An 11,881-nucleotide genomic window follows, 5' to 3' on the forward strand; every position below is an offset into this window, starting at 1 on the left:
TTGTATATATTTTTTGTCTTATTTTTATTTGGCATGTATATCCTTGTAAATGTAAGCCATGTAAGAGGATAGTGGAAAAATAATGAAAATAGTGTAGAGTAGTGTAATTTATATTTATGCATATTTAAATTGATTAGTATGCATGTTAGGGGTTATTAGTTAGGATGCATGTTTAGAATGTATATTAGAATTGTATGCATAGATCATTTTCCGCAAATCCGTCAATTCAACAACTACGTCTTTACCAACTTTTCACAAAAACAAATTAATGGATACTACATTAAAGTCAATTAGGAGGAGGACTTGATGACATTCAGCTCCTGCCTAGACTTTAATTGTGTTATCCTTATTTAAACAAATGTAAATGGTAATTTAATTTACTAGATACCTAAATTAAAGTTCACTAGGAGGAGGACTTGATGACATTCAGCTCCTGCCTACGCTTTAATTATGTTATCTTTTCAAATTAAAGTGTCATTTGTATTTCTAAACACAATGATAAATTAATTTACTAGATACCTAGATTAAAGTTCATTAGGAGGAGGACTTGATGACATTCAGCTCCTGCCTAGGCTTTAATTATGTTATCTCTTCATATTAAGGTATCATTTGTACTCGAAAACATAATGGTAACTAAATTGAAGTTAATTAGGAGGAGGACTTGATGACATTCAGCTCCTGCCTATGCTTTAATTATGTTATCTTTTCAAATCAAAATATCATTTATATTGAACAAACAACTTTTCAAGAAAAAACACATAGATCAATCTAGGTAACCTTAAACACATAGATCAATCTAGGTAACCTTTTAAGGAGTTGTGAGGTGCCTAACATCTTCCCCACACTCAATAGACCCCCTTACCCATTTTCTAGTTCGTAGACCACATTTTTTAGTGTCCAATTGCACTTAAATCAATTGGTGGCGACTCTAAACATTTTTCATCCTTTCATCGCCGGTCAACGTCGTGACCCCGGTTGCGACACACCTCATACTGGTTTTGTTACCGATGACCAATGAAACGTTTGTCATTAATTTTACAGGAGGGAGAAACGATGAAGAACAAGACGGTATAAACAAGTGGAGAAAGAAAACATGAGTGCATTGTATTATACACGAAATATCATCTATTCATCTCTTGTAACCATTAATTATGCCAATAAGAAAAGTACTGAAGGCCAGGGGAAAAAAGAAAGAAGAGAACAAGAAGCATAAATTCATTAAATTGTTGATACTCTGCTGAAGATAACTAGGACCACAATAAGCAAATCTGCGCCAAGTCATGCTTTATTTATTTACAGCACATAAGTAGGCCGTCCTTCATAATTCCGCGTGTCTATGGATTGTAAATTGGTCCACCTCTAAGCAGATCACAGCTAAGTTCAATGGGGCTCTTGCCGTATCTGCAGGAGATTTACCAGCCAGCACGAGGATGGAACTTCAATTAAAAACAAAAAGTGCTAATTAAGCGAAAAAAGAATGGGTTGACAGTACAACGAATCAGAATGCATAAAAGAGATGCTTCCTTTTGTAATAGTTCCGATAAATCATCTGCAATATGATTACCTACAAGGAAAAAATACCCATCATTTAATCAGAATGCATCTAATTGGTGATCCTTCAGATCCCAGCAATCTTAAAGGCAAGCAATGAACGGAATATATCCCCGCTGGGACATCATCAAGTTTTAGGCCTTCCACGAGAATGATTTCCTGAGAGGTATACGAACAGTATTAGTTTTGAGTTGATTTACCTTGCATCCATGCAAGAATGTAAACAGAAATGTACTTCATGCAATTTGACCTCATTAAATACCATAGTTATTCGTGGGGATATGCATGCCAGCAAAAGGAGCATGGAGAGGCACACATATATTTATGAAAAATAAAGCAGAAAAAAAATTCCCATCCATTAGATGACGAATGGGCTTACCCTGCTTTCCAGAAAAACCAGATGCGACGGAATCAAATCGGCATAAGCAGCAACAGATAAATAATCAATCCCTACATTTCAAAAATGGCTCGTACCCATTAGTTCATCAAGAAAAACATAAGGAAACGAATAGCATATACACATGGAAATAAACATTAACAGTGATATGCTTTGCAACTTATGAAAGCAACATTAACAGTGGATATAAGCAACATCAATGTGTAAGATATAGGCAGCCAGAGAGGGGTAGGTAGTAATAAACAATGGCTCTACAGATAAATAAGGTCCTCAGGAACTACAGAATGGAAAATCAGGGATTGCATAGCAACCTTGATTAATCACAGAAGATTTTAAGTTGATTACAGTTATCATCATGTTAATTTATTGTTATGAAATAATCCACCTTATGTGATTGATATGTACAGTCATCAGCCATACAAATATTGGGCTATTGGGGAAGTCTCGTGTTAAGTTAGCATAGCATGGATTAAATGTTTAAGACTTGCTCAAATCAGAGATACTAAAGAGCTGAATATAGCGAAATCATACAAGGTCAAGAAGGAAAGAAATAAATGAATTACATTAGTAATTTAAAAAATTTGTTTGATAGTTAGAACCTCTGATAGGAAATAGCAACAGGCAAGTCTTAATGTCTTATTAAAATGAAACAAAAATAATTAGCTTTCAACCATATGCAAACCATGGGATTCTTGTGTAACTGAGGCAAAGTGATGATTTCTTCAAAAGTTTTAAGTCACATGCCAGGTTATTTACAGATAGCTTACCAGATCTCTGGCATATTTCAGACATATAGACATTTATGTTCCTTCGAACACAATTCAAGGAACCTCTATGAGGTCAATAGCACATATAGATATATCTCCTAATTGATTTTAGAAAACCAACGAAAATATAGTTCCCAAGATAGTCCAATTTACCAACAAGTTTGATGTCGGTGTTCTCCACTAACCATTTCGCCCCGTCCTTCATAAATCCCACGTAGCTGGTGTCAAACTCTTTTTTGAACATAAGCCGCCTGATATTGATTAGATTTCAGTCAACATAAAGTAATCCATTTTCCACGCATGGCAGTATCTTCTAGCACTTGAATCAAGCAACATTATTGAGCAATAATATTGATAATCAACTCACCTCATTTGCCGATCTATATGCAGAAAACATTCAAAGCCAATAATAAAAGATACCAAAAAAGGTAATATTATGGGCTGAAGTCATGCCAAAATACTTATAAATGGTTCCAGAAATAATGATCTGATTACGTAATATAAAGGAGCAAAAAAAGATATGCAGAAGTAATTAAAAAACCACGAAAAAACTAAAGGAAGCAAAGACCTCTGCCAAATTACATGTAGAGTTTGAGGTTTAGCGTTAACCAACTCATACGCACAATGCTCCCAGTGGATGCCAGCTTGAAGCAAGTTTATCAGTATGCAACAGGGTCACCCTTTGTCTTAATTAATACAAATATCATGCCCATAAATACAAGGGGTGAGGGATCAAGATATTAAACTTAATACTTTGTCTGATGGCTGGATTCTCATGCATTACTCTTAGTGCTAAAACTTCCAGACATGATTACCTATGTATGTTTTTGGAACACGAAAAAAAAAAAGAAAAAAGAAGACCTTGAAGAGCCAACTCATCAAACAGAGAACAATTATAGACCCAAGGGTCATATAATCGAAGGTAATTCCAGGATATAGGGATAAGGGCTCTAAAGCTTCATCATCTAATCGGTCTACAAGGGAAAACTAACACATGAAAGTCTTAAATTGTAATATAATTAATTAATTTTCACTTGTGAGCAAAACTAATAAACAATAAACGAAGATGCAAAAAGAATCTTACTTGTGCTGTATTAATCATTACCTATTTTGATTTGCTTCTTAAAACAAACTAGCAGCCAAGAAATTGCAAATGATGTAGAGTGCATATCATGAGGAAATAGTATATTGAAGCTTACCTGTCAGTGTTCAATGTTCTGAAGAGCACTCGGCGTACTCCCTTGGGAATGTCCAAAGACTTCATAACATCAGCTGCAAGAAGTCCACAACATCAAATCCAACGCATCCAAAAAGAAATGAAGTAGAAACAAAGTGTTCAAGCCTCTTTCAAACATAAGATAACTATCACAAATTCTAACCAAATTTCTAGTATTTTATCCAGTGGTATAAGATCCAATCTTTTTCGCCACTCAATACTACGAGTGCTACTTTTATAGTGTCATTAAATAGTTATCCAGGGCACAACAACTTTTATTCATCATAGCAGAAACAAGACTGAGAAAATTCCCAATACCACTGAAGAAGGTGGGTAAGAACCAAAACAACTCAAAAGCAATTTTGTTATGCCTTGACGACTATTTGGTAAGATTTAAACAGATAATGAGTATCAATAAACTAAGACAGCTTGGAACATCAACAATTTTCACTGTTGTTTAGTGTGGAGAATTACCTGTTATGTTCTTCTCTCTAGGAACATCAACCAGCAAAGCAGGACCTATCAGAACAAAGAAAGTGAATCATCAATCACAACATCACTCGAAATACTAACTCGTTGAGAATGAATCACCGGATAAAAAGTCACAAAAAAACTATATTAAGCAACAAAAAAAGAAAAATAGAAATCGCGCTTCTCAAACAGTGGTTACCATTGAGGACTTCAAGGTCGAGGGTATCGACATCGAAGCCTGCGTCGAAGTAGTGGTCAAACACGTGACCGGGGGCATCAACATGCGTGCCTGTGTGAGCGGGGAGTTTCATCTCGGAATTGTTAGCGAGAGAGCCGTTTTTTATGCTGGCGGGGAGCCAAAGGAACTGCCCCAACCCCTCCGTGGACGTCCATGTCGGCATGTCATTGACGTACCTGTGGCTGATGTCGAAGATTCTCCCATTATCGTATACTTCTCGGCGAATCGGAATTAGATCGTCGTTCCGCAGAGAGCAACTACTCGTTTCCGTAACGGAGGGGTAGGCGGCAGTTGTGGCCCCGGCGGTGAAGAGTGAGAAAGGAGAAAGAACAAGGAAGAGCAGGACTATAAAGGCCATTGACGGGGAGTGGAGAGGCGGTTTGCGTGAATTTGACGAGAAGATAAGGAAGTAATAGACTGGTAGAAGCATAGACTGTGGGGACTTGGGATGCTTGGGCTGGACTCGCATCACTGCATCAGTAAGTTAGGCCCAATATGACCGTTCAGTCGAATAAAGCCGCCGTCAAAACCTTCACGCGGGGATTCGAAATTCTTTTGGTTTTTCTAGCAGACTGAAAGACAAAATCGGGATTTTACATAAGATTGATGGAAAGTCGGTAAGATCGAATTGTAAAAAATCGAATCATAAAATTATAAGATTTTACAAAATTTAAAAAATAAATATAAAATGATATAATAATTTATTTGCATACAAAATTAACATAATATAATATTCTATATGTAATAAAAAAATAAAAATATGATTATTACTTATTATAGACAATACGACACAAAACTTTAATTTTCTAATACCTCCAAAAAAAAAAGTACGAAAAATAAGATACAAAATCTAAACCACAATAATTAAATTGCAAGTTGGACCTTATAATTTAACATTTCAATTCTAGATGAACTTTTCATGAAGATTGTCCTTCTTTCTAGCATAATCATTGTCATTATTTCCATCAATGTATCTATCAACATAGTCATTAAAATTAATATCATCAAAAGAACGATCACTAATATCCAAAAAGTTATAGAATATTGATGAGAACCAAGAAAAGATAAAATTATTATTAGTAATTATTTTCAATTAATATTTGTTTACACTACAAGAAATTCGGGTTTCCGTGACAAGCTATGTGTGACAAGCAAAAAAATTGTCACTAAAAGGGATGTTTTTGTGACCAAAAATTTTTGTTGTCACTCATAATTTTATTAAGTGACGATAATATTGTGTCGTCACTAGATAAAACCATTCAGTGACCCCTTTTTCTTAATCGTCACTAAATGTTGTAACTGAAATAAAAAATAAATTTTTGACAAAAGTTAAAGACAAATTCTATATGACAACAAGAAAACTTGTCACTAATGGTCTATTTTTTGTGACTAATTTAAAATATTGTAACTAAAGGTCTTAGCAAAAATTCTGCAAAATTTATAGCGTGAAATACAAGCGCCAATTTATTCCCCTTTAGTTACCATGAAAATTTTGTCGTCACATTAAAATATTAGTGACAAGGTTAAAATGAAATATCTTGTAAAAAAAATTTGATTACTTAGAAAATGATATTAAAACAATAATAAAAAAAAGAGTTTAACCTAATTGAGAGACCAGCTCCCCAAAAACACCCAAAACGTTTCCTTCGTCAGATAGTGAGGGAGCCAACGTCGAAGTCTTGCCTTGGGCTCTTTCCATTGAAGGACGGTATCATCGGCTGCCATTGAAGAAACGAAATCGCCCATAACGAAATCGCGCTTCTCTTCAGTCAAACTCACTCAAGCCTCAATAGTGGAAACCGTTCTCCTAGATTGCCATTGAAGTTTGGGTATGTTAGCACTGTACGTTTTGTTTCTCCTTCCATGTCCTCTCTCTCTTGGTGCTCCATGTTTTGTTCTTTGTTTTCAACTTAATTGACCGATTAGGTTGTTAAATGCATACCAATTAGGTTGTTTAATGCATACTGATTAGGTTGCTAGTTTTTCTTCTGGTATTCTTTTCTTTGCTGGGTGTTGCAGGTTTGTTATTTTGGTGGGTGTGTTTTTGGTGTTTCAATAGCCGTGTGGGGAGTGTGGTGAGTCAGTGGTGTGTTGGGGAGTGTGGTGGCCGGTGTTGAGTTTGTGGTGAGTTGGGTTCTTCGGTATAAAAGTGGTGTGTTGCTGTTAGTGTTTTAATGCCTCTAAGCTTTTGTCATGACCTTGGTTGTCTTGTTTGGTTCTGGCTCTGTTTCTCTCATGTATAGTTTTTGGACTTCAATTTTGTTGGATAGTGCCAGTTTGCTGCGTGATTGCTGGTGTTTTTTGGTGTAGCTTAATTAGTGGTTGCGTGGTGTTCTTTGCTAGTTTGGGTGTTAGTTTGGGTCAAGTGTTAAAATTATATTTTCATATTGTTAAAATTTATTTTGAACTTTCTGGCAGAGTTTTATTTCAAACGTCGTATTGTTAAAATTTATTTAAACTTTCTGGAGAATGTTAGAATGGTGAAGGAATGAAGAAGTTATGGTGATTTTTATGTTCTTGGCAAATAGTTACTCTTGGTAGTGAACACTGAACATTATGTTGTGACATCGTGGTTGTTCATTCACTTTGATGTTTAGTTTATTTGCTGGCATGGACCATTTGAGCAATCTAGGCTACTTGGTATACGACGACGACGGATGTTGAGTCAGAAGATGGTTTACACCCTTACACTTCAGTTGCATCCTAATATGTTTGTATGCCTACACTGATCCAGGGCTGTTAAAACTAGAGGCGTTAATTCACCCATGTTGAGTTATAAATAAATTCACGGACAAGAACTGTGAATTGTATAGCCAAAATACTCTAGCCAAGTCCTCTAATGTATTGAGAACGTGCTCTTCCCAAGTTTTGTGAATATCCATGAACAACTAGGACTTAGGAGTCTCACCAGAAGAAGCTTGGCTATGCATGCATGCATTATGTGGGCCTGTGGGGTTTATTGGCAGCTTCTTTTTCAATGTTATGTATGAAGGCAACTGTAATTAAAAATAAACGACTGAGTAATATTGGGATGAGTGAGTTTTATTTAGGATAGCTGACTTTTGATTTAATTTTTCCTTTTTGAAAAGAAAAATGAAAGTGGATGCTCATGGTCTGAAATCTTGTACAATGGTACTTTTGCAGGTGAAAAGTGAAAGAGCATAACGTGAGGCTTTGGGTGCATTGCCTCTCTATCACCGCACCCTTCCCTGAGTATTTATGCCTCTCCTGTTATGATATGAGTTTTGATGATGAAGTGTGCATTCTATATGTTGATCAAAATATGTGTTCTATGTTTGCTATGCATTCTTAATTATATTCTGAACTTGTTTCTATCCTTTAATGCTTTAATTTTCAAGGCTAACAAAGATCAAGACATGAAGCTTTTAATCAAGCTTACAAGTCACTAAGTTTCAGGTTCCAGATTTCACTATGAATTGTCTTGTTGTTTTGGCCTTTGCTACTCTTACACAAGTTAGCATATCACAAGTTGTCATCCTATAAAGTCAAAGCTTGCTGAAATTCAATGAATGAGTGCAGAAAAGAAAGATTAGCAGCTGATTTGAAATAACAGCTAGCAAAGCATGCTAAAAATTAAATTATGAAGACTTTCCTTGCACCTACAGATATCACATGATCAAAGAGTTCAAGATAGCTGCAATTGTTGAAAAGAAAAGCAATGAAGTAGGTGAAAGAGATAAGAAGTCAAAGGTGGCTGTAAAAGAAATAAAAGAGATGACATAAGTTGTTTGAATTATTGAAGAGATAAGAAGAAGAAATAAATGGAGAAGACAAGAAGTAAAAGACAGCTGCAAAAGAAATAAATGGGAGCTGAAATCTTTCATATCACAAAGCTTTAAAGGTCAAAAAGGTATAGCTCAATGCAACGGACATATTTAGGAATTCTAGTGCATATAAATGCTCATACATACTTCATAGAAAAACACAGAACTTCATTCCAATTCTCTGAGAGTTTTACAAGCATTCTAGCCTTCATTCTTACTCAGAAAATACTCAAGCTTCATTGTACACTCCTTGATCATTATAGGGTCACTTTGTACACACAATTAAGAGTCTAAGTGTTTGTGGTTAGCTTACAAAATCACAAGAAAGTGAGACTGGCACTTGGTAAGCCAAAACAGCCATTGTAAAGTGAAGTTGACACTTTAAACAACAACTGGTGTAAAGAGAAAGGCTTGGATCTTCAACAAGCAAATCATAGTGGATTCAAAATCTCAAGGAGGAGCCTTGAGGAGTGGATGTAGGACTATACAAAGCCGAACCACTATAAATCTGTTTGCACTCTCTTACCCTACTCTTTACTAATTTATTTGTGTGTGTGCTTGTTGTATTTAATTCTAGTACTTGATTCCTACTTGAACTAACCTAGACCTCAAGCTTATATTCACTAATATCAAGTTCCTATAAGATTTAAAGTAATCCGAAATCAGCAGGTTTAAACTCAAATCTGACATATTTTTAAAGGGTAAAACAATTCACCCCCCCTCTTGTGTTACCTAGAGTCTTTCATCTCCTACGTCCTAATGCTGGTTGGTGGGAGTGAATTGTAAAAATTTAATTTTTTTGTGTGTGTTTGTCACAGAATATTTTTGTTACTGATAGAAGATGGGTTATGCCTTTGATGACACTTTAACAACACTTGACCCAAACTAACACCCGAACTAACCAAATTTAAATCCTATTACAGCGGAATGTATTCTTTTAGAAAGTAATTGCAAAGGTAAATGATTCATGATTTTTTGAAATCTTATGTTTTTTTCTTTAATGTTATAGAGATACACATCTCTCAATGATTTTTTTCTGTTTCTTTTTGTTTTTTATTAGGAGAAGTTTATAGTGGCTGAAGGCAAGCAATACAAATTTCAAGCATTTGTTATAGACACCATACGACGCTTGTATAGAATTTGGAAGCACAGATTACATGAGACTTATAAAAGGTTTTAGACATATGAAGAAATGTTGAAAAATGTTCCTAGTGATGTAAAGAGTGAAGATTGGAAGCTTTTGATTGAGTACTTCCACTCAGAGAAGTTTCAGGTAATATCTACTTTTTTTTATAGCTTTTGTCTATTCATTTGTGTGGTGTTACTTATGCTAGATATGCTTGCAAGTTTAATACACATATATGCCTCGCATATGTACCATTGTTTGCAGAAAATTAGTCAAAGAAATGCTGCAAATAGGTTAATGTTGGAAGAAAATGGTGGGGAATCTTGCCATAAAAATATATCTTCATTGAGTTTTGTTGAGGATCATGTTTTCTAAATTTGAGTGTTGATATGTTGAGGATCATGTTTGTGGATACTTTTCTGGAAGGTAATTGTGTTCAATTGTGTTTTCATTACTTCAAGCATTTGCATCTCTATTTGCGGTCTATTTCAGTTGTGCGTCTTGCTCCAATCTGATGCTCTTTAGTATTGATCACATGTGCTACCATAGTCATGAATGTTTTGTTTGGCTACACACAGAAAAATGTATTATGACATAATCAAGCTAGGGACCTGGGACCTTAATTAATGTTGTATTTTGGGTGCTCTTTGGTTTTTGGTACTGTGCATGATGGCATAATCAAGCTAGGGACCTGAGACCTTAATTAAAGTTGTATTTTGAGTGCTCTTTGATTTCTGGTAATGCGCATTTGGGATGAGTTCACTCCTCTAATAGTTGTCTTGTATTAATTTATGCAAGTTAAAGATTGAGATAGCTAATGAGTTCCAATCAAACCAGATTCAGCTATACATTTGGAGCTTATGAGAAGTTGCTTTTTGTTCTATATGTTCTAGCTGCTTAACAATACTCGTGAAAGTTGCTTTTTGTTCTATATATGTTTTAGCTTCTTAACAGTAATACTTATTTTCTAACTAGGTATTAGGTTAACTATGACTGTAGTTACTATTGTTTATGTTTTATGGATATACATTTGGATATTAAATATATTTTATGTTTATTTACCACTGATTGATCATTATTAATTTATATACTACTGAGAAATTTTAGGAAATATTGATTAGAATGATTATATACAAATGAATAGTGACCAAATTACTTGTCACTAAAACTATTCAAGGAATAGTGCACAAAATCTTTTGTTACATAACTTTTGTCACAAATATAATTGTCTATCGAATCTATTTTCAATTATAGTGATGACCTTAGCTAGTCACGGAACAAATATATAAACAGTGACAACCAATTAGTCATCACTGAACCTATTATGTGATGACATATACCGTAACAGAAAAAAAAATTCCTACCTAGCTAATAAATATATTTTTGTTTTAGTTACAATTATAAATTATTTGTGACAAATAAACACGTCACACATAAAACTTTTAATGACGACGTAGGTTGTCACTAAAAGTAGCGATTCAATGACAAGTTCTTGTTGTCACAATTGAAAAAATTTCTGTGACGCATTATTTTATGTCGTCACTTGTCTTTCAACGACGGAGGTATATGCAACGGAGGTACGTCGTCACTAGGCTCGTCACTGAAACCTTTTTGTGACGAGTTTTCCATGTTCAGTGACAATTTTATTTGTCACAGGAACCCAAATTTCTTGTAGTGTTAGTATTTATATTCTTGTTGGTATTTGCTTTTAATTAGTCTTGTTTAAAAGTTGAGTTTCGGTTAAGGTATAAAGTAGTTTTCTATATAGTTTTGGTCTTCTAGTTTGAGTAGGTTTTGGGTTGTTTGCTTTGACTATATAAGTTGGTAGAGTTGTACTTTTTTGGATCAATCAAAAAAATTAAACAAAAATCGAGACTTGTTCTCAAAATCGAGAGTTTTTTCTCAACCCAATCTTGTTCTTAGTTCTCTTATGATCAAGGTATTCATCAAATACTCTCCACAACCACTATCTTTAACACTATCTTTAGCAATTTAATTGTTTTCTTCTCCATTTCTCAAAATCATCACCACCTAAATTGAAAAATAAACAAAAACACACACATTTTGTAAAATCGTAAGATCCTAGGATCGTAAAATCAAATAGTAAAATCGTACGATCTTATCAAAAAATGATTTTTGAACGATCTGGATCGTTTTGATTATCAATGATCGTAATATCGTACAATCTAGATTGCGATTTTGACAATCATGATTAGGAGGTTGAGGTTAATGGATTGGGGGCTCTAATTTTTATTTATAATTCTCCTCTTAAATCATGTTAAATCATGATTTTTTTTGGTTTGAAAATATCACATTAGAGTTTAAGAGTT

At 34.5% G+C, this 11,881-nt stretch overlaps 1 protein-coding gene across 6 annotated transcripts; it reads right to left on the minus strand.

Annotated features, from left to right (window-relative positions):
- Nucleotides 1-1,054: 1,054 nt before the first annotated feature.
- Nucleotides 1,055-5,046, minus strand: LOC119990307 (cyclase-like protein 2). 6 transcript variants are annotated; one of them, XM_038836155.1, is made up of 7 exons: nucleotides 4,602-5,046; nucleotides 4,406-4,450; nucleotides 3,915-3,987; nucleotides 2,869-2,966; nucleotides 1,931-2,001; nucleotides 1,569-1,710; nucleotides 1,055-1,401 (listed from the first exon to the last, which is right to left on the minus strand). In XM_038836155.1, exons 1-6 carry the CDS (start codon nucleotides 4,996-4,998, stop codon nucleotides 1,585-1,587), a joined length of 810 nt encoding a protein of 269 aa, XP_038692083.1. In that variant the 5' UTR covers nucleotides 4,999-5,046; the 3' UTR covers nucleotides 1,055-1,401; nucleotides 1,569-1,584. The 6 variants fall into 6 exon arrangements, with proteins under 6 accessions (XP_038692083.1, XP_038692082.1, XP_038692081.1 ...); XM_038836154.1 differs by having other exon boundaries at nucleotides 1,055-1,416; XM_038836153.1 differs by having other exon boundaries at nucleotides 1,055-1,436.
- Between the last annotated feature and the right edge of the window lie 6,835 nt (nucleotides 5,047-11,881).

The sequence above is a fragment of the Tripterygium wilfordii genome, chromosome 22 (genome assembly GCF_013401445.1).
Source record: "Tripterygium wilfordii isolate XIE 37 chromosome 22, ASM1340144v1, whole genome shotgun sequence".
Classification (NCBI taxonomy): domain Eukaryota; kingdom Viridiplantae; phylum Streptophyta; class Magnoliopsida; order Celastrales; family Celastraceae; genus Tripterygium; species Tripterygium wilfordii.

Coding starts and splice junctions, on each gene's coding strand:
- LOC119990307 (XM_038836155.1), bottom strand. CDS start 4,998: ATGGCCTTTATAGTCCTGCTCTTCCTTGTTCTTTCTCCTTTCTCACTC. Junction 4,451..4,601: donor CGACCTTGAAGTCCTCAATG/GTAACCACTGTT, acceptor TTGTTCTGATAG/GTCCTGCTTTGCTGGTTGAT. Junction 3,988..4,405: donor TAGAGAGAAGAACATAACAG/GTAATTCTCCAC, acceptor GACTTCTTGCAG/CTGATGTTATGAAGTCTTTG.